The sequence below is a fragment of the Bos grunniens genome, chromosome X, assembly GCF_055505025.1.
Source record: "Bos grunniens cultivar Pamir isolate PY7600 chromosome X, Bosgru_T2T1.0, whole genome shotgun sequence".
Lineage (NCBI taxonomy): Eukaryota > Metazoa > Chordata > Mammalia > Artiodactyla > Bovidae > Bos > Bos grunniens.
Window position 1 is genome coordinate 36969299 of NC_141194.1, and position 21697 is coordinate 36990995.

At 41.2% G+C, this 21697-nt stretch overlaps 2 protein-coding genes across 14 annotated transcripts in view; both read left to right on the forward strand.

Moving 5' to 3' along the window:
• SYTL5 (synaptotagmin like 5) overlaps positions 1-21697 on the forward strand; it is a 291370-nt gene that overhangs the window by 102843 nt on the left and 166830 nt on the right. The gene's annotated exons all lie outside the window — the stretch shown is intronic.
• LOC147340151 (histone H2A-Bbd type 1-like) lies at positions 3526-4113 on the forward strand. Its single transcript, XM_086387682.1, has one exon. The coding sequence runs from the start codon at positions 3628-3630 to the stop codon at positions 3979-3981; it is 354 nt and encodes a 117-aa protein (XP_086243808.1). The 5' UTR covers positions 3526-3627; the 3' UTR covers positions 3982-4113.

The window sequence follows — 21697 nt, forward strand, 5'->3', positions numbered from 1 at the left end:
AATCTTCTCGTTCAGTGAATTAGTGTAGCATAGTGCTCTTCAAATTGTTTTGGTATAGTGTCAATATTTTCTGTTACTGTACAAGTTCGTTGCAAACTGATACAGCCTTATTTTATGTAACTATTATGAAGCTTACATATGACAGTTCACTGAAGTTCAGCCACACCTGGACTAATACATTTTCTGTTCAACAAGACGATTCCACTCACCTAAGTGTTGCACAGCCAGATTGCTAGAATGGTCACTAAATGCTAACTTGTGATTTCTGTAGGTTTTGTCACTGGCTAGTAGACATTAATGACCCCATGGCAGTACCCAAATCATGTTTGCAGAGCAGTGCAATAGTACATTTGTTTCATTTTATTCTTTGAGAAGTATGGTTTCAAATCTAAGGAAAGGCAATGAGGAGGCCCTGAGTTTAGTATTTCATTTAGCATTTCTCCTTTACAGTCCTTAATATGGACAAAAGGTTAAGCGCATGCTCAGATGCTCAAGTCATGTCCGACTCATTGCAACCCCATGGTCTGTAGCCCATCAGGCTCCTCTGTCCATGGGATTTCCCAGGCAAGAATACTGGAGTAGAGAGGCCATTTCCTTCTCCAGGGGATCTTCTTAACTGAGGGATTGAACCCCGGTCTTTTGTATCTCCCGCATTGGCAGGCAGATTCTTTTACCACTGAGCCACCTGGGAAGCCCCACACAAGAGATCATATTACTCTCTCATATTTAGGGTTCTCAAATCACTGTGGGGAAAATATCTCTAAACTTCTGTAAATACAAAATCGACTAAAGCAAAAAACTGGTTTGTTGCAGGGAGGCAGGTTAGATTCTGTTGTTGTGAGATCCTTGGGTTCCGAGATGTAGTATGAGAAGAATTCACCCACTGAACTGTGGAAGAGAGTCTTCATGTCACAGTGGGACAAAATAGTGAAAGAAGAAGGGGGCAAACTGGGTTCTGGTCTCCCGTAAGTGTAGTTTTCTTGGGGCCCGTCAGCTTCCATGGCTATACAATGTGGTGCTGATGTGCTCAGTCGTGGCTGACTCCTTGCGACCCCATGGACTGTAGCCCGCCAGGTTTCTCTGTCCATTGAATTTTCCAGGCAAGAATACTGGACTGGGTTGCCATTTCCTTCTCCAATACAGTGTGGAGGTTGGACTAAATTATCTCAGAGATCTGCTTAAGGTGTACAGTTCTCAGCTTATGATCTTTTCCTAGCTTCCCTGATAGCTCAGTTGGGTAAGAATCCACTTGCAGTGCAGGAGACCCCGGTTCAATTCCTAGGTCAGGAAGATCCTCTGGAGAAGGGATAGGTTACCCACTCCAGTATTCTCGGGCTTCCTTTGTGGCTCAGTTGGTAAAAAAAAAAAAAAAATCCACCTGCAATGCGGGAGACCTGGGTTCAATCCTTGGGTTGGGAAGATCCCCTGGAGAAGGGAAAGGCTACTCACTCCAGTATTCTGGCCTGGAGAATTCCATGGACTGTATAATCTATGGGGTCACAAACAGTTGGACATGACTGGGTGACTTTCACTTTCATGATCTTTTCCTGAGGAAAGTTCTCTACCTAAAGTGGGTGAACAGGGCACAGAACAGGGATTTTTTTTTTTTAAGTATTCATTTTGTAGCTGAGGCCACTTTGGCCCAGAGATGCTGATGAGTTCTCCCAAGGTCCCATGGCAAGTGGGTTGCAGGGTAGGGATGAGAATCCAGCCCTGCTGCCTGCTGTGGAGGCTCTTCCTCTGCTATATCCTGAGAAATGGGTGGTCTTGACATAGGAAGGTTTTAATGGTCTCCTCTGGGGGAAGAAAGCCAAATACTTCAATAAAGAGGTGTTGATTTCTTACAAAAGGTATGAATTGGTTTCTGGGAGAATATATTGGCGTGGTCCTAAAGTATGTTCGAGTTCTTCCATAAGATGGTGCTGCTGCTGCTGCTAAGTCGCTTCAGTCGTGTCCGACTCTGTGTGACCCCATAGACGGCAGCCCACCAGGCTCCCCTGTCCCTGGGATTCTCCAGGCAAGAACACTGGAGTAGGTTGCCATTTCCTTCTCCAGTGCATGAAAGTGAAAAGTGAGAGTGAAGTCGCTCAGTCATGTCTGACTCTTTGCGACCCCAAGGACTGCAGCCTACCAGGCTCCTCCATCCATGGGATTTTCCAGGCAAGAGTACTGGAGTGGGGTGCCATCGCCTTCTCCATAAGATGGTGCAGAGACACCCAAATGAACTGTTTGACCAACCCAGTATATTGTTTAAATGTAGTTCATTTAAGGTACCATAATTCAGTTTCTTTAGTCTCAAGGAAATTTAGGAATAGTCAGTTTGTATAAACAGTTTATCTGGATATGTCACTCAGAACAGAACCCCTTTAAGAGATTTTATAATCAACTGTAGTCCATTATAGTAGTATCATTCCAAGATAGGAAAACATTACACACTCAGTCAGAGGTGAGGGCATTTTTGAGCTATAGACATGGACATAAAAGCATGGAAAAACAGAGATTATAGCTTCAATGTTATAATTTTAGCCATGGCTCAAGTAAATATCAAAAAGTGTTCTTCTTTAGAGGGTATGATTTGAAGAAGCAGACAGACAGACAAAGACTGGAAAAGCAGTTTCTCTGTTGTCTCTCACTCAATGGAGCCTAGATCTCTGTGAACCTATTTCAAGAGGTCGCCAGATGGTCAGATCCTGAAACCAAATTCTCCACCATTTCTGCCAACAATAGGAATAACTTATCAGCTATAAATGAACAAAAACAAAGCAACCACAAAATTACTACAGAGGAAAATTTTTAAATTAAAATTAGAAAATCATGGAACTCCTCTTGGTTTCCATGAGGCCTTGGAATCACCTAGAAGAAACAAGACACTCCTGGGCTTTAATTGAGAATGTGGCACTTTTCTGTCTTGGGAGTTTACCTGGCTCTGACAGGGGAGTCCATGGGCATATCCATGTGACCTCCAAAACAGTTAAAAGATATTTTTAAACATAGAAAATCATGACACTCTTAAAGATATGAAATGTACATGTATTCAAAGAATCTGTTTAACTCCTGAGGGGATTGGCAGATGGTATAACAAAAGGTAACCTGAAGAACAAACATATAAGTTTTGAAGCAGAGTATTTTAAATGTGTAATTGGAGGCACGATTGGTTTTATTACAATATGAGAAGGGAGACAAATGGATCTCCCCTGGACAAGGCATTCAGTATGTCTATCAGTGACCACCAATTTACAGAGGGATGTGAACCAGTTCAAAGATAATCCAAGGCTAGGCTCAGATAAGCTGAAGTGGTGTCCCAGAGACAGGGCTGTGTTTCCATTAAAACATTCTTTTTCTCTCCATGCCCCCTGTTTGTTTATTTTTACTAGACTGTTACAGTAAAATAGAAAGAGTTCCCTATAAAAAGAGGTTCCTATCACAACCATTTCTAGGCCAGCCCTGGTCAGGGCCAGTTGGCTACTGATGACATCACAAAGCCTGAGCTGTCACAAAGGCAGCTCCCTGAGCAATAAGAGACCTGAGCAAGGGGACACAGCCAGCAGAGAGACACTGGCATCTCAGGAGGCCCCAGCCAGTGGTATCATCAGTCTGAGCTGATAGAGGCAGCATCCAGCCGACACCATGTCTCCAAGAAGACATCTCTGGAACTGCCGTCGCAGTAGGAGACACTCCTTCTCCCGTTCCACCAGGGCCGAGCTGCAGTTCCCTGTGAGCCGCGTGGACCGCCTCCTGAGAGAGGGTCAGGGCGCCTATCGCCTAAGCTCAGCGACGCCCGTGTTCCTGACCGCAGTCCTTGAGTACCTGATAGCCAACATCCTGGACCTGGCGGGGAAGGAGGCCTGCACCAACCATAGGGTGCGCATCAGCCCAGAGCACGTGGAGATGGCGCTGATCAACAATGAGAATCTCCGCCGCCTCTTCCAGCCCGGTGCCTTCTCTCAGCCCGCAGCTTCACCACACCTTCCCGAGAAGTAGGGATGCCCAGGCCCCTGAGTCCAGCCACACCTCATCAGTAGCTTCATCTCGCCCCAAAGTGCCCACAGATGAGGGAGGCCTGGTCTTCTGCCCTTAGCACTGCTATTAAAGCGTTCATGGCTGTGCTTGTAACTGCTTGCTTTCTGTCATTTATCCTTGAGGCGTCTGGGTGACATGGGGTGGGGGTGGGGGGTGGGGGCGGGTCCTCTCATGAGGGATGGAGGGGTGGAGTGGGTGGTTAGGGAGGGATGCTGGAATCCTGAAATCGGGGAACGGTTTCCGATGGTGACAGTATTGTGTGTGGTCCTGGGGGGAGTCGCTGGCTGAGGTTGCGGGGCAGGACTTCCTCACTGGCTCTGAAGGAGTCCAGACCTGGGAGGTTGGGAGGTTGGCGCGGAGAGGGCCTCTTGAATTCCCAGAAGGATGGTGGTAATGGGGCAGGGGCTGAAAACCCTGAGGGAGGAGCCTAAGGCTTTATTCCTTATGGGGAACATCTAAAAGTGGGAGGTGAAGCCAAGGGAAGTGATTGAAGAGGATGACAGAGCAGTCAGTGTGAACTTAATGGGGCAGGACTTTTACATGAAGATTGAAGAGTGATGGGGAAACCATAAAGAAATACACATAAGAGGAATTATGGCCATGTTGAGTTCATGTATTATTTATTTTACTATCTCATTCCAAAAAAGAGACTTGAGACAGGGCTTATTAGCCAGTGCTGTGACACTCTGTGGACGTTCACCAGATGGCAAAGGGCCCCCCTCTGCTGCTCCTGGCCTGTCATACAGGACTGGTCAGAGGCTGCCCAGCTGACTTCAACAGTGGGGTCAGTGGACCTGGGTTCGCCATCCCAGTTCACTACTTTCTGGCTGTGTGATCTTGGACATCCGTCTGTTTCCTGTGAGCGGCAGCTTCCTCATCTGTGAAATAGGGATAATCAGAGTTCCTCCATCTTGGGGTTTTACCATATGTCACCATGTTCCTGTAAACTGTGACTTAACCTGTGGTTTAACACAGAGCCTGGCACAGGCCACGCCCTTAACAGATGGCTGCCTGTGTCTCCCTCCCCAGCTGCTTAGACAGGTCCCCCAGGGGGTGGCCAGGCCTGATTCAGTTATTCTGTTGAGATACAGAATCTCTGCTTTTGGGGGCAAAGTACAAAGTAGGTAGCCCAGAGAAACATATTTCAAACTTCTGACCTCCAGAATTAAAACCAAATAAATGTTTTATTTTTTTATTTAAGCCGAGTCTGTGGTAATTTGTAAGCACAGTCTTAGGAAACTAATGGAGCTAAGCAATGAACTTTTGCAATCTTTTAATAAAAGCAGACAGACTTGAGGAAACTAGAGCTAACTCTCTAACAAAACTTAATCTTTTTTACTGAGAGCAAATGCAGTTCTCAGATTTGAGTTCAATATGATATTTGATACTAAATAACCAGAAGCTGTTTTTTTTAATCATATGAATAAATTCATGAAAACTGAGTCAGACTTGGAAAAATGTAATACAAATTTGTGCTATTTTTCAAAGATGATTTCCGTACACCTTCTCTACTTTTCTGTATTAAGTACATACATGCTTAATTTTGTATTTTGGTGCCCTCTTTCCTATTCTGGAACAAAATGTCATTTTACTTTAGAACCGAAACATTCTCTTTTTTCCCCTGAGTTTTGAGGTTCATAGTAGGGTCTTGGTGATGTATATTAATTAAAAATTTTAATTAAAGTCACTTTTATTTTGCAGAGAGGTCTGGGGGTCCATAAATGTGTACTTCATGTGATTTTTACTGGACTAGGTCACATATATACCTAACCCACCTTTTTTAGCCACACACATTCCTTACATGTACAGCTTCTCAGTGTGACAAAAGTGAACATGTTGATCGACAGAGCTGAAGATGTAGCCTCCTTGCAGCATGTACAAATAAGCACAAATGTATATGTTAAAATTATGGCTAGTGTTCACTGTATTTTTTAAATAATAAAACCATCCATTATGGAGCTCAATTTAGTGTCATCCAAGGTTTTTAGTTACCTAAGGATTTTGAAATGCTCTCAAGCTGACATACCTAGAACTTTATTATTGTGGAAATTGAGGTTTGTCAGCAAAATAACTGGATTTGATTAAACAGATTTTTCAAGTCTTAAAGTTTTATTGGAAGGAATCCTAGGCCATTTGATCAGTAAAAGTGTATAAGTTTTGGAAAAAAAATACCTGAGTAGCTTAAAAAAGTTTGCTTGTATTTCACCTAACGTGGATAAATGAAGGATGATATAGTTTTCACGAAACTTGAACTGTTAAGCTAGACTTGTTTGCTAAAGATTTAACCACATTTTACGCATTTGAGTTCTTTTTTTTTTTTTTTTGCCTGTGCCCAAAAGAAGTCGCAAAGTGCTTCTTTTTTTTTGTTTTGTTTCATACATGATATTTTACATGTTTCAATGCCATTCTCCCAAATCTTCCCACCCTCTACCTCTCCCACAGAGTCCATAAGACTGTTCTATACATCAGTGTCTCTTTTGCTGTCTCGTATACAGGGTTATCGTTACCATCTTTCTAAATTCCATATATATGCGTTAGTACACTGTATTGGTGTTTTTCCTTCTGGCTTACTTCACTCTGTATAATAGGCTCCAGTTTCATCCACCTCATTAGAACTGATTCAAATGTATTCTTTTTAATGGCTGAGTAATACTCCATTGTGTATATGTACCACAGCTTTCTTATCCATTCATCTGCTGATGGACATCTAGGTTGCTTCCATGTCCTGGCTATTATAAACAGTGCTGCGATGAACATTGGGGTACACGTGTCTCTTTCCCTTCTGGTTTCCTCAGTGTGTATGCCCAGCAGTGGGATTGCTGGATCATAAGGCAGTTCTATTTCCAGTTTTTTAAGGAATCTCCACACTGTTCTCCATAGTGGCTGTACTAGTTTGCATTCCCACCAACAGTATAAGAGGGTTCCCTTTTCTCCACACCCTCTCCAGCATTTATTATTTGTAGACTTTTGGATCGCAGCCATTCTGACTGGTGTGAAATGGTACCTCATAGTGGTTTTGATTTGCATTTCTCTGATAATGAGTGATGTTGAGCATCTTTTCATGTGTTTGTTAGCCATCTGTATGTCTTCTTTGGAGAAATGTCTATTTAGAACTTTGGCCCATTTTTTGATTGGGTCATTTATTTTTCTGGAGTTGAGCTGTAGGAGTTGCTTGTATATTTTTGAGATTAGTTGTTTGTCAGTTGCTTCATTTGCTATTATTTTCTCCCATTCTGAAGGCTGTCTTTTCACCTTGCTAATAGTTTCCTTTGATGTGCAAAAGCTTTTAAGTTTAATTAGGTCCCATTTGTTTATTTTTGCTTTTATTTCCAATATTCTGGGAGGTGGGTCATAGAGGATCCTGCTGTGAGGTATGTCAGAGAGTGTTTTGCCTATGTTCTCCTCTAGGAGTTTTATAGTTTCTGGTCTTACATTGAGATCTTTAATCCATTTTGAGTTTATTTTTGTATATGGTGTTAGAAAGTGTTCTAGTTTCATTCTTTTACAAGTGGTTGACCAGATTTCCCAGCACCACTTGTTAAACAGATTGTCTTTAATCCATTGTATATTCTTGCCTCCTTTGTCAAAGATAAGGTGTCCATATGTGCGTGGATTTATCTCTGGGCTTTCTATTTTGTTCCATTGATCTACATTTCTGTCTTTGTGCCAGTACCATACTGTCTTGATAACTGTGGCTTTGTAGTAGAGCCTGAATTCAGGTAGGTTGATTCCTCCAGTTCCATTCTTCTTTCTCAAGATCGCTTAGGCTATTCGAGGTGTTTTGTATTTCCATACAAATTGTGAAATTATTTGTTCTAGCTCTGTGAAGAATACTGTTGGTAGCTTGATAGGGATTGCATTGAATCTATAAATTGCTTTGGGTAGTATACTTATTTTCACTATATTGATTCTTCCAATCCATGAACATGGTATATTTCTCCATCTATTAGTGTCCTCTTTGATTTCTTTCACCAGTGTTTTATAGTTTTCTATATATAGGTCTTTAGTTTCTTTAGGTAGATATATTCCTAAGTATTTTATTCTTTTCGTTGCAATGGTGAATGGAATTGTTTCCTTAATTTCTCTTTCTGTTTTCTCATTATTAGTGTATAGGAATGCAAGGGATTTCTGTGTGTTGATTTTATATCCTGCAACTTTACTATAATCATTGATTAGTTCTAGTAATTTTCTGGTGGAGTCTTTAGGGTTTTCTATGTAGAGGATCATGTCATCTGCAAATAGTGAGAGTTTTACTTCTTCTTTTCCAATTTGGATTCCTTTTATTTCTTTTTCTGCTCTGATTGCTGTGGCCAAAACTTCCAAAACTATGTTGAATAGTAATGGTGAAAGTGGGCACCCTTGTCTTGTTCCTGACTTTAGAGGAAATGCTTTCAATTTTTCACCATTGAGGATAATGTTTGCTGTGGGTTTGTCATATATAGCTTTTATTATGTTGAGGTATGTTCCTTCTATTCCTGCTTTCTGGAGAGTTTTTATCATAAATGGGTGTTGAATTTTGTCAAAGGCTTTCTCTGCATCTATTGAGATAATCATATGGTTTTTGTTTTTCAATTTGTTAATGTGGTGTATTACATTGATTGATTTGCGGATATTGAAGAATCCTTGCATCCCTGGGATAAAGCCCACTTGGTCATGGTGTATGATCTTTTTAATGTGTTGTTGGATTCTGATTGCTAGAATTTTGTTTAGGATTTTTGCATCTATGTTCATCAGTGATATTGGCCTGTAGTTTCCTTTTTTTGTGGCATCTTTGTCAGGTTTTGGTATTAGGGTGATGGTGGCCTCATAGAATGAGTTTGGAAGTTTACCTTCCTCTGCAATTTTCTGGAAGAGTTTGAGCAGGATAGGTGTTAGCTCTTTAAATTTTTGGTAGAATTCAGCTGTGAAGCCGTCTGAACCTGGGCTTTTGTTTGCTGGAAGATTTTTGATTACAGTTTCAATTTCCATGCTTGTGATGGGTCTGTTAAGGTTTTCTATTTCTTCCTGGTCGAGTTTTGGAAAGTTGTACTTTTCTAAGAATTTGTCCATTTCTTCCTCGTTGTCCATTTTATTGGCATATAATTGTTGATAATAGTCTCTTATGATCCTTTGTATTTCTGTGTTGTCTGTTGTGATCTCTCCATTTTCATTTCTAATTTTATTGATTTGATTTTTCTCCCTTTGTTTCTTGATGAGTCTGGCTAATGGTTTGTCAATTTTATTTATCCTTTCAAAGAACCAGCTTTTGGCTTTGTTGATTTTTGCTATGGTCTCTTTTGTTTCTTTTGCATTTATTTCTGCTCTAATTTTTAAGATTTCTTTCCTTCTACTAACCCTGGGGTTCTTAATTTCTTCCTTTTCTAGTTGCTTTAGGTGTAGAGTTAGGTTATTTATTTGACTTTTTTCTAGTTTCTTGAGGTGTGCCTGTATTGCTATGAACTTTCCCCTTAGGACTGCTTTTACTGTGTCCCACAGGTTTTGGGTTGTTGTGTTTTCATTTTCATTCGTTTCTATGCAAATTTTGATTTCTTTTTTGATTTCTTCTGTGATTTGTTGGTTATTCAGAAGCGTGTTGTTCAGCCTCCATATGTTGGAATTTTTAATAGTTTTTCTCCTGTAATTGAGATCTAATCTTTCTGCATTTTGGTCAGAAAAGATGCTTGGAATGATTTCTATTTTTTTGAATTTACCAAGGCTAGCTTTATGGCCCAGGATGTGATCTATCCTGGAGAAGGTTCCATGTGCGCTTGAGAAAAGGGTGAAATTCATTGTTTTGGGATGAAATGTCCTATAGATATCAATTAGGTCTAACTGGTCTATTGTATCGTTTAAAGTTTGTGTTTCCTTGTTAATTTTCTGTTTAGTTGATCTATCCATAGGTGTGAGTGGGGTATTAAAGTCTCCCACTATTATTGTGTTATTGTTAATTTCTCCTTTCATACTTGTTAGCATTTGTCTTACATACTGCGGTGCTCCCGTGTTGGGTGCATATATATTTATAATTGTTATATCTTCTTCTTGGATTGATCCTTTGATCATTATGTAGTGACCTTCTTTGTCTCTTTTCACAGCCTTTGTTTTAAAGTCTATTTTATCTGATATGAGTATTGCTACTCCTGCTTTCTTTTGGTCCCTATTTGCATGGAAAATCTTTTTCCAGCCCTTCACTTTCAGTCTGTATGTGTCCCCTGTTTTGAGGTGGGTCTCCTGTAGACAACATATGTAGGGGTCTTGTTTTTGTATCCATTCAGCCAGTCTTTGTCTTTTGGTTGGGGCATTCAACCCATTTACGTTTAAGGTAATTACTGATAAGTATGATCCCGTTGCCATTTACTTTATTGTTTGGGGTTCGAATTTATACACCATTTTTGTGTTTCCTGTCTAGAGAATATCCTTTAGTATTTGTTGGAGAGCTGGTTTGGTGGTGCAGAATTCTCTCAGCTTTTGCTTGTCTGAGAAGCTTTTGATTTCTCCTTCATACTTGAATGAAATCCTTGCTGGGTACAATAATCTGGGCTGTAGGTTATTTTCTTTCATCATTTTAAGTATGTCTTGCCATTCCCTCCTGGCTTGAAGAGTTTCTATTGAAAGATCAGCTGTTATCCTTAAGGGAATTCCCTTGTGTGTTATTTGTTGTTTTTCCCTTGCTGCTTTTAATATTTGTTCTTTGTGTTTGATCTTTGTTAATTTGATTAATATGTGTCTTGGGGTGTTTCGCCTTGGGTTTATCCTGTTTGGGATTCTCTGGGTTTCTTGGACTTGGGTGATTATTTCCTTCCCCAGCTTAGGGAAGTTTTCAACTATTATCTCCTCAAGTATTTTCTCATGGTCTTTCTTTTTGTCTTCTTCTTCTGGAACCCCTATGATTCGAACGTTGTAGCATTTAATATTGTCCTGGAGGTCTCTGAGATTGTCCTCATTTCTTTTAATTCGTTTTTCTTTTATTCTCTCTGATTCATTTATTTCTACCATTCTATCTTCTAATTCACTAATCCTGTCTTCTGCCTCTGTTATTCTACTATTTGTTGCCTCCAGAGTGTTTTTAATTTCATTTATTGCATTATTCATTATATATTGACTCTTTTTTATTTCTTCTAGGTCCTTGTGAAACCTTTCTTGCATCTTCTCAATCCTTGTCTCCAAGCTATTTATCTGTGATTCCATTTTAATTTCAAGATTTTGGATCAATTTCACTATCATTATTCGGAATTCTTTATCAGGTAGATTCCCTATCTCTTCCTCTTTTGTTTGGTTTGGTGGGCATTTATCCTGTTCCTTTATCTGCTGGGTATTCCTCTGTCTCTTCATCTTGTTTAAATTGCTGAGTTTGGGGTGTCCTTTCTGTATTCTGGCAGTTTGTGGAGTTCTCTTTATTGTGGCTTTTCCTCGCTGTGTGTGGGTTTGTACAGGTGGCTTGTCAAGGTTTCCTGGTTAGGGAAGCTTGTGTCGGTGTTCTGATGGGTGGAGCTGTATTTCTTCTCTTTGTTCAGTCGCGCTGTGGGGAGGGAGGGAGGGATGCTGCAAACAAATAACACTGGCGTGCGCTCGCAGTGCCTCAGCCACACTGGGTCTGCCCCCGCTCACGGCGCGTGTAGCCTCCCTGCCCACACTGCTCGGGCTCTAGGTTGTTCCGCCGGGAACAATCCGAGGCTGGCCCTGGGTTGCATGTACCTCCCAGGTCCAAGCCGCTCAGGTTCAGGCACTCGGGTAGTCCTCAGAGGCGCAGACTCAGTTGGGCCTGAGTTTTGTGCTCTTCCCAGGTCCGAGCAGCTCAAGTGATGAGGTGTTTGGCGAGCGCCAATGCTGCGACTTATCGCCTCCCCGCCACTCGGTTATCTGGGTGTAAAACCGGCGCACCTTCTCAGGCAGATGTTAACCGTCCAGACCCCCAAGAAGTTTTAGTTAGCAAAGAAGCCTGCTTACAGTTTTATAGATAATGTCTCTCTGGGGCTGCGATTGCCCCCCTTCCGGCTCTGGCTGCCTGTCACCGGAGGGGGAAGGTCTGCAGCCGGCTATCTCTGCTCAATTCTTTGTTCCGTGCGCGGGCCTGGCGGTGTCTTAGGTTGGGGCTGGCTTTTCGTGTGGTAGATATCCCACAGTCTGGTTTGCTAGCCCAAATTATTTCGCTCAGATAGTGCTCAGGGTATTCAGGCCAGATTCTTACTCTAAGCGATGCAGCCCGCGCTGCGCCTCCCTGCCCAACCCCCGCTTGCTAATGGCGCATGCAGGCGTCTGCGCTGCTTCTCCACTGGGGGAGTTACCGTAGGACTCGCAATCTTCAAGTTTTAATTGTTTATTTATTTTTTCTTCCTGTTATGTTGCCCTCTGTGCTTCCAAAGCTCGGCACAGATTCGGCAGTGAGAAGGTTTCCTGGTGTTTGGAAACTTCTGTCTTTTTAAGACTCCCTTCCCGGGACGGAACTCCGTCCCTCCCTCTTTTGTCTCTTTTTTTGTCTTTTATATTTTTTCCTACCTCCTTTCGAAGAGTTGGATTGCTTTTCTGGGTGCCTGATGTCCTCTGCCGGCATTCAGAAGTTGTTTTGTGGAATTTACTTGACGTTTAAATGCTCTTTTGATGAATTTGTGGGGGAGAAAGTGTTCTCCCCATCCTACTCCTCCGCCATCTTGGCTCCTCCCCCGCAAAGCCACATTTGAGTTCTTAAAATGGTTGTTAGTTTCTTAGAGAATATGTATTATTTCAGTTTAGCTCATTTTAAGTGTCACAGTTCAATTTCTTTATTTTCAGGGAATTTAAAGAATACTTCCTTTATATAATTAATGATTTATTAGGTATGACAATCAGAACAGAGCTCCTTTAAATTCAGTTTTCATGATCTAATATATTAATATCTCCCAGATGAAATAAAGGGCTTTGGAGGTGTGATTTTGCAGGTGGCTCAGTGGGAAAGGACCCACCTGCCAATGCAGGAGAGGCAGGAGATGGAGGTTCCATCCCTGGGTGGGGAAGATCCCCTGGAGGAGGGCATGACAACCCACTCCAGTATTCTTGCCTGAAAAATCCTATGGACAGAGGAGCCTGGCGGGCTACAGTCTATGGGGTTGCAAAGAGTCAAACACAACTGAGCAACTAAGCACACACAGATGAAAGAAAACATTACACACATAATAAGAGGTGAAGACATTTCTGAATTAGAGCCACATAGACGTATAAGCAGAGAGAAACAGAGCTTATAGCTTCAGTTCTACAACTATGCCATGAGTTAAGGATAGACACAGAAACCAAAGAACTCAACAGTCCAGATAACAAAATGCTGTTTTTCCTCCTAAAGGGTATGAAATTCTTAATTGATATGAGCTCAATAACAGGTAAATCACAAAAGAAAAAGACTGAAAAACCATATAAACGTATGTTTGTCTCATGCATCAGAGATGAGATCTCTATAAACCATCAATCCATGTAGAGAGATCTCTAAATGACCTGACCCTAAAACGAAATTCCTATCTGTTCCTGCCAACAGTGGAGAATAACCTATGGGGCTATAACATATCTGAAGTAAAACAAAGACTTAGTTAGTAGATTACTAAATTAAAACTAGAGAAACAGAGTCAAAAACATTGCTTTGGTGCTTTGGGTTTACCTAGACCACCAAGAAAAGACATGTCTGGGCTTAAATTCTGCACAAGGTACACATTGTCTATCTTTGAATTTGATCTGCTCTAGTAGATATCAATGTATTAGACATTTTAATTTGACCTCTAAGATAACTGAAAGATAATTTTTTTTCTTTTGGAGGGTTTAGTTTAATTCATTTTTAAAAACTTATTTTTATGCAATTTTTAAAGTCTATATTCTGTGTGCAGTTATTACAAAATATTGGCTGTAATCCCCTTGTTGTATAATACATCTTTGTAGGCTATCTTATACCCACTAGTTTGCACCTCTCACTTCTCTACCCCAAAATTGCCCATCTCCTCACTAGTAACAAGTAGTTTGTTCTCTATATCCATGATTCTACTGCTTTTGTGTAATATTCATTATTGTAATTTTTAGATACCACATGTAAGTGATGTCATATAGTATTTTGTCTTTCTCTGTCTGACTTATTTCAATTAGCAAAATGCCTTCCAAATCCATCTATGTTGCTGCACATGGCAAAGTTTTGTTCTTTTTTATGGTTGAGTAGTATTCCATTGTGTGTGTGTGTGTATCACATCTTCTTTATCCATTCATCTATAGATGGATACTTATATTGATTCTCTATCTTGACAATTATAAATAATGCTTCACTTGAACACTGAGGTGCATGCATCTTTTCTAATCAGTGTTTTTGTTTTTCTTGGCTATATATCCAGAGTGGAATTGCTGGGTAGTTTTATTTTTAGTTTTTTTTTCCTTTTTTTTGGAAGCTCCACACTGTTTTCCACAGTGGCTACACCCATTTAATTTCCCACCAACAGTATATGAGGATTCCTTTTTCCCATCCTCATCAATATATGTTATTTGTGCTCTTTCTGATGATAGGCATACTGCAAAAGTAAGACAATATCTCATTGCAGTTTTTCATTTCCTGTTTAGAAAAATGTCTATTCATTTCTTTCACTCATTTCTAAATCAAGTTGTTTTTGGATGTTGAGTTGTATGAGTTATTTATATAGGTTGTGTATTAATCCCTTATTAGTCATATCATTTGCAAATTTTTTCTCGAATTCAGTAGATTGTCTTTCATTTTGTCAGTGTCTTCCTTTGGTATGAAAAAACTTTTTGTTTATTGCCTTTACTTTAGGAGACAGATCCAAAAAAATATTCCTGTGATTTATGTTACAGTGTTTTGCCTCTGTTTTCATCTAGGAGTTTTTTGGTATTCCATTTACGTTTATGTCTTTAATTAATTTTGAGTTTGTTTTTGTATATAGTGTTAGAGAATGTTCTAATTGCATTCTTTTACAGTTTTCTCAGCACCACTTATTGAAGAGACTGTTTTTTCTCCATTGTATATTTGTGCCTCCTTTGTTATAGATGAATTGACCATAGTGGGTTTATTTCTGGGCACTGTATCCTGTTCCATTGGTGTATGTGTCTGATTTTATGCCAGTACCATACTGTTTTGATTACTGTAGCTTTGTAATACAGTGGGAAGTCAGGGAGCATGATTCCTATAGCCCTGTTCTTTCACAAGACTATTTTGGCTATTCGGGATCTTTTGTGTTTCCATACACATTTTAAACTCCTTTTTCTAGTTATGAGAAAAATGACATTTGTAATTTGATAGGGATTGCATTAAATCTCTAGATTGCCTTGGGTAGTATGGTCATTTTAACAATATTAACTCCTCCAAGCCAAGAACATGGTATATTTTTCCAACTGTTTGTGTCATCTTCAATATATTGCATTAGTATCTTTTAGTTTACAGAGTATAGGCCTTTGACCTCCTTAGGTAGGTTTGTTTATTCATAGGTATTTCATTCTATTTAATGCGATGGTGAATGGAATTATTTCCTTAATTTCTTTTTCTGATATTTTGTTACTGTGAAGAAATGCAGTCAATTTCTTTATATTAAATTTATCTTAAAGATAATTTTTCAGTTCAGTTCAGTTGCTCAGTCATGTCTGACTCTTTGAGACCCCATGAACTGCGTGCAGCACGCCATGCCTCCCTGTCCATCACCAACTCTCGGAGTTCACTCAAACTCACGTCCATCGAGTCAGTGATGCCATACAGCCATCTCATCCTCTGTTGTCCCCTTCTCCTCCTGCCCCCAATCCCTCCCAGCATCAGAGTCTTTTACAGTGAGTCAGCTCTTCACATGAGGTGGCCAAACTATTGGAGTTTCAGCTTTAGCATCAGTCCTTCCAATGAATACCCAGGACTGGTCTCCTTTAGAATGGACTGGTTGGATCTCCTTGCAGTCCAAGGGACTCTCAAGAGTCTTCTCCAACACCACAGTTCAAAAGCATCAATTCTTCGGTGCTCAGCTTTCTTCACAGTCGAACTCTCACATCCATACATGACCACTGGAAAACCCATAGCCTTGACTAGACAGACCTTTGTTGGCAAAATAATGTCTCTGCTTTTGATTATGCTGTCTAGGTTGGTCATAACTTTCCTTCCAAGGAATAAGTGTCTTTTAATTTCATGGCTGCAATCACCATCTGCAGTGATTTTGGAGCTTTAAAAATAAAGTCTGCCACTGTTTCCACTGTTTCCCCGTCTATTTCCCATGAAGTGATGGGACCAGATGCCATGATCTTTGTTTTCTGAATGTTGAGCTTTAAGCCAACTTTTTCACTCTCCTCTTTCACTTTCATCAAGAGGCTTTTTAGTTCCCCTTCACTTTCTGCCATAAGGGTGATGTCATCTGCATATCTGAGGTTATTGATATTTCTCCCAGCAATCTTGATTCCAGTTTGTGCTTCTTCCAGCCCAGCGTTTCTCATGATGTACTCTGCATAGAAGTTAGATAAGCAGGGTGACAATATATAGCCTTGACGTACTCCTTTCCTATTTGGAACCAGTCTATTCTTCCATGTCAAGCTTCCTGACCTGCATATAGGTTGCTCAAGAGGCAGGTCAGGTGGTCTGGTATTCCCATTTCTTTCAGAATTTTCCACAGTTTATTGTGATCCACACAGTCAAAGGCTTTGGCATAGTCATTAAAGCAGAAATAGATGTTTTTCTGGAACTCTCTTGCTTTTTTGATGATCCAGCGGGTGTTGGCAATTTGATCTCTGGTTCCTTTGCCTTTTCTAAAACCAGCTTGAACATCTGGAAGTTCACGGTTCACATATTGCTGAAGCCTGACTTGGAGAATTTTGAGCATTACTTTACCAGTGTGAGAGATGAGTGTAATTGTGCGGTAGTTTGAGCATTCTTTTGCACTGCCTTTCTTTGGAATTGGAATGAAAACTGACCTTTTCCAGTCCTGTGGCCACTGCTGAGTTTTCCAAATTTGCTGGCATATTGAGTGCAGCACTTTCACAGCATCATCTTTCAGGATTTGAAGTAGCTCAACTGGAATTCCATCACCTCCACTAGCTTTGTTCGTAGTGATGCTTTCTAAGGCCCACTTGACTTTACATTCCAGGATGTCTGGCCCTAGGTGAGTGATCACACCATCGTGAATATCTTGGTCATGAAGATCTTTTTTATACAGTTCTTCTGTGTATTCTTGTCACTTCTTCTTAATATCTTCTGCTTCTGTTAGGTCCATACCGTTTCTGTCCTTTATCGAGCCCATCTTTGCATGAAATGTTCCCTTGGTATCTCTAATTTTCTTGAAGACATCTCTAGTCTTTCCCATTCTGTTGTTTTCCTCTATTTCTTTGCATTGATTGCTGAGGAAGACTTTTTTTTATCTCTCCTTGCCATTCTTTGGAACTCTGCATTCAGATGCTTATATCTTTCCTTTTCTTCTTTGCTTTTCTCTTCTCTTCTTTTCACAGCTATTTGTAAGGCCTCCCCAGACAGCCATTTTGCTTTTTTGCATTTCTTTTCCATGGGGATGGTCTTGATCCCTGTCTCCTGTACAATGTCATGAACCTCCCTCCATAGTTCATCAGGCACTCTATCTATCAGATCTAGTCCCTTAAATCTATTTCTCACTTCCACTGTATAATCATGAGGGATTTGATTTAGGTCATACCTGAATGGTCTAGTGGTTTTCCCTACTGTCTTCAATTTAAGTCTGAATTTGATAATAAGGAGTTCATGATCTGAGCCACAGTCAGCTGCTGGTCTTGTTTTTGCTGACTGTATAGAGCTTCTCCATCTTTGGCTGCAAAGAGTATAATCAGTCTGATTTCGGTGTTGACCATCTGGTGACGTCCATGTGTAAAATCTTCTCTTGTGTTGTTGGAAGACGGTGTTTGCTATGACCAGTGCGTTCTGTTGGCAAAACTCTATTAGCCTTTGCCCTACTTAATTCTGTATTCCAAAGTTAAATTTGCCTGTTACCCCAGGTGTTTCTTGACTTCCTACTTTTGCATTCCAGTCCCCTATAATGAAAAGGACATCTTTTTTGGGTGTTAGTTCTAAAAGGTCTTGGAGGTCTTCATAGAACCGTTCAACCTCAGCTTCTTCAGCATTACTGGTTGGGGCATAGACTTGGATTACTGTGATATTGAGTGGTTTGCCTTGGAAATGAACAGAGATATTTCTGTTGTTTTTGAGATTGTATCCAAGTACTGCATTTTGGACTCTTTTGTTGACCATGATGGCTACTCCATTTCTTCTAAGGGATTCCTGCCCACAGTAGTAGATATAATGGTCATCTGAGTTAAATTCACCCATTCCAGTCCATTTTAGTTCGCTGATTCCTAGAATGTTGACATTCATTCTTGCCATCTCCTGTTTGACCACTTCCAATTTGCCTTGATTCATGGACCTAACATTCCAGGTTCCCATGCAATATTGCTCTTTACAGCATCAGACCTTGCTTCTGTCACCAGTCACATCCACAACTGGGTATTGTTTTTGCTTGGCTCCATCCCTTCATTCTTTCTGGAGTTATTTCTCCACTGATCTCCAGTAGCATATTGGGCACCTACCGACCTGGGGAGTTCATCTTTCAGTATCCTATCACTTTGCCTTTTCATACTGTTCATAGGGTTCTCAAGGCAAGAATACTGAAGTGGTTTGCCATTCCCTTCTCCAGTGGACCACATTCTGTCACACCTCTCCACCTTGACCCGCCCCATCTTGGGTGGCCCCACACGGCATGGCTTCGTTTCATTGAGTTAGACAAGGCTGTGGTCCATGTGATTAGATTGACTAGTTTTCTGTCATTATAGTTTGTGTGTCTGCCCTCTGATGCCCTCTCACAAGACCTACCGTCTTACTTGGGTTTCTCTTACCCTGGACGTGGGGTATCTCTTCACGGCTGCTCCAGCAAAGCACAGCCACTGCTCCTTACCTTGGATGAGGGGTATCTCCTCACAGCCACCCACCCTGACCTTCAATGTGGAGTAGCTCCTCTCAGCCCTCCTGCACCTGAGATTTTTAGAACAAAATAAATCATGTAAATGCAGATGCGAAATGAACACATGTTGAAAGATTTTACTTGAGTCATGAGAGAACCAGAAGATGTTAAAACCATTAAAAAAAAAGCAAAGTGAATACAAAGAAGAGATACAAGAATATTGTTCGGTAGTATTGAAATGTGCTAGAGGTCAGAGCCACAGGCCCTAGGGTGAAGACTGTGTCCCACAGGGTTGAATCACAGGCCAAGGACTTCAAGCCATAAAGGATTATTTTCAGGCCTTGAAACCTCAGGTAACTTCCTGGCTAGATTTTGCTTTTGCTTGGGCTAGTGACTCTCCTTGTCCTCTCTTGTGAAATGAGAATATCCATAACTATGCCTGTCCCACTACAATATTTTGAGAGTAGATAACTTATTTTCTAGTTTCACAAGTCTGTAAATGGAGAAGAATTTTGCTTGAGGATCTCACTCATACCTGATCAAGATGATGAGATTTTACACTTTGAGTTTGTTCTGAAATAGTTTGAGACTTTTGGGATTGAAGAGTTCAGTGAATGTATTTTGCATGTGTGTGTGGGGGGGACATGAACCTCTAGGGGCCAGAGTGTGGACTTAGGTAGGCTGGATAGTGATTCCAAAATATATCCAGGTTCTAGTCCATAAACCTGTGAATATTACCTTATATGACAAAAGAGTTTTTTTTCCTGCAAATATGATTAAGTGGAAGATTTTGAGTGGAGGAGAATATCCTAGATTTTATGCATGGACCCTTAGTGTAATTGCAAGTGTTCTTATAAGAGAAAGGTTGAGGGAGAGTTTTGACATAGAGTAAGGCATGGTGACTACTGAAGCAAGATGCTATACTATTAGCTTTGAAGATGGTAGAATGGACCATAGACAAGGAATGTACCTCTAGGAGCTGGAAAAGGCAAAGAAACAAATTCTCTAGAACCTCTGGAGGGAGTGTGGCTCTGCCAGTGCCCAAGTTTAGCCCAGTAACAATAATTTCAAACCTGTTGACCTCTAGACTGTAAGACAATGATTGTGTGCATGTGTTTTAAGCCACGAAGATTATGATAAATTGTTTCAGAAGCCATAGGTAACTAAAACTTCTCTCAGACTACTTTTACTTGAATCCATGTCTCAGCATCTGCTTCTAAGGGAACCCAAACTAAGATGCTCGGTGAGGATAAAGGATGTAGCAGCCAGTTGATTGATTGTTCCCCACCACCTTCCTGACATATGATGCATATGATTATGTTTTGAGATTGGGTAAAGCCGTGCAAATTAAACGACGCTTACTTCTTGGAAGGAAAGTTATGACCTACCTAGACAGCATATTCAAAAGCAGAGACATTACTTTGCCAGCAAAGGTCCGTCTAGTCAAGGCTATGGTTTTTCCAGTGGTCATGTATGGATGTGAGAGTTGGACTGTGAAGAAAGCTGAGTGCCGAAAAATAGGTGCTTTTGAACTGTGGTGCTGGAGAAGACTCTTGAGAGTCCCTTGGACTGCAAGGAGATCCAACCAGTCCATCCTAAAGGAGACCAGTCCTGGGTGTTCATTGGAAGGACTGAAAGTGAAGCTGAAACTCCAATACTTTGGCCACCTCATGCGAATTGCTGACTCATTGGAAAAGACTCTGATGCTGGGAGGGATTGGGGGCAGGAGGAGAAGGGGACGACAGAGGATGAGATGGCTGGGTGGCATTGCCGACTCGATGCACATGAGTTTGGGTGAACTCTGGGAGTTGGTGATGGACAGGGAGGCCTGGCGTGCTGCAGTTCATGGGGTCGCAAAGAGTCGGACACGACTGAGCGGCTGAACTGAACTGAAAGCCTTGCAAGACTATGTAAGATGAAACAGAAGAAATAGGTCTCTTATTATCATTTAAATTTTGTCAGAGATGAAGCTCGCTGGGAGACTTTTACTCTGGAATAACTGGCACTAGAGTAGCCCTTCTGCCAAAAACAGTAACAGAACTGGGCAGAATATGTGAGCTGACTGTTTTTGAGCATTGTACAACATGCAGCAGAAGGTTGTGATTCCAGAGACAAAGGAAGCACTGCTGCTGCTGCTAAGTCGTATCAGTCGTGTCTGACTCTGTGCGACCCCATAGACGGCAGCCCACCAGGCTCCCCCATCCCTGGGATTCTCCAGGCAAGAACACTGGAGTGGGTTGCCATTTCCTTCTCCAATGCAGGAAAGGGAAAAGTGAAAGTGAAGTCGCTCAGTCGTGTCCAACTCCTAGCGACCCCATGGACTGCAACGCATCAGGCTCCTCCATCCATGGGATTTTCTAGGCAAGAGTACTGGAGTGGGGTGCCATTGCCTTCTCCTAAAGGAGGCACACAGGTAGCTAAATCATCACTCCAGTTGTCTGCCTGGGGAAAACATTCCAATGGCACAGTAAGCTGGATTCTAGGCAACACACAATGGTACTGCTGGGCTGATGAGGTAGAAATCAAGTTTCAGTAAAGCTAAAGCAGCTGGAGTTTGCAAGACAAGGCATCAAAGAAGAGGGAGCTATGTAAAGGAAGATCTTCAAAAGTTCATTTGGAGGTTTCCCAAGAGTCTTTGCCTGAGGACTGAGCTGTATAGTCATAGGGAAAGACTACTGAGACTGACCAGAGGGTACAGGGTTAAGAGAGGAACAGAGATACTACCAGTTGACCCATGCTGGGGAATGTTGCAGATACAGGAAACAAGTAATGAGTCCTTGATAATACCTCCCTAATATGTT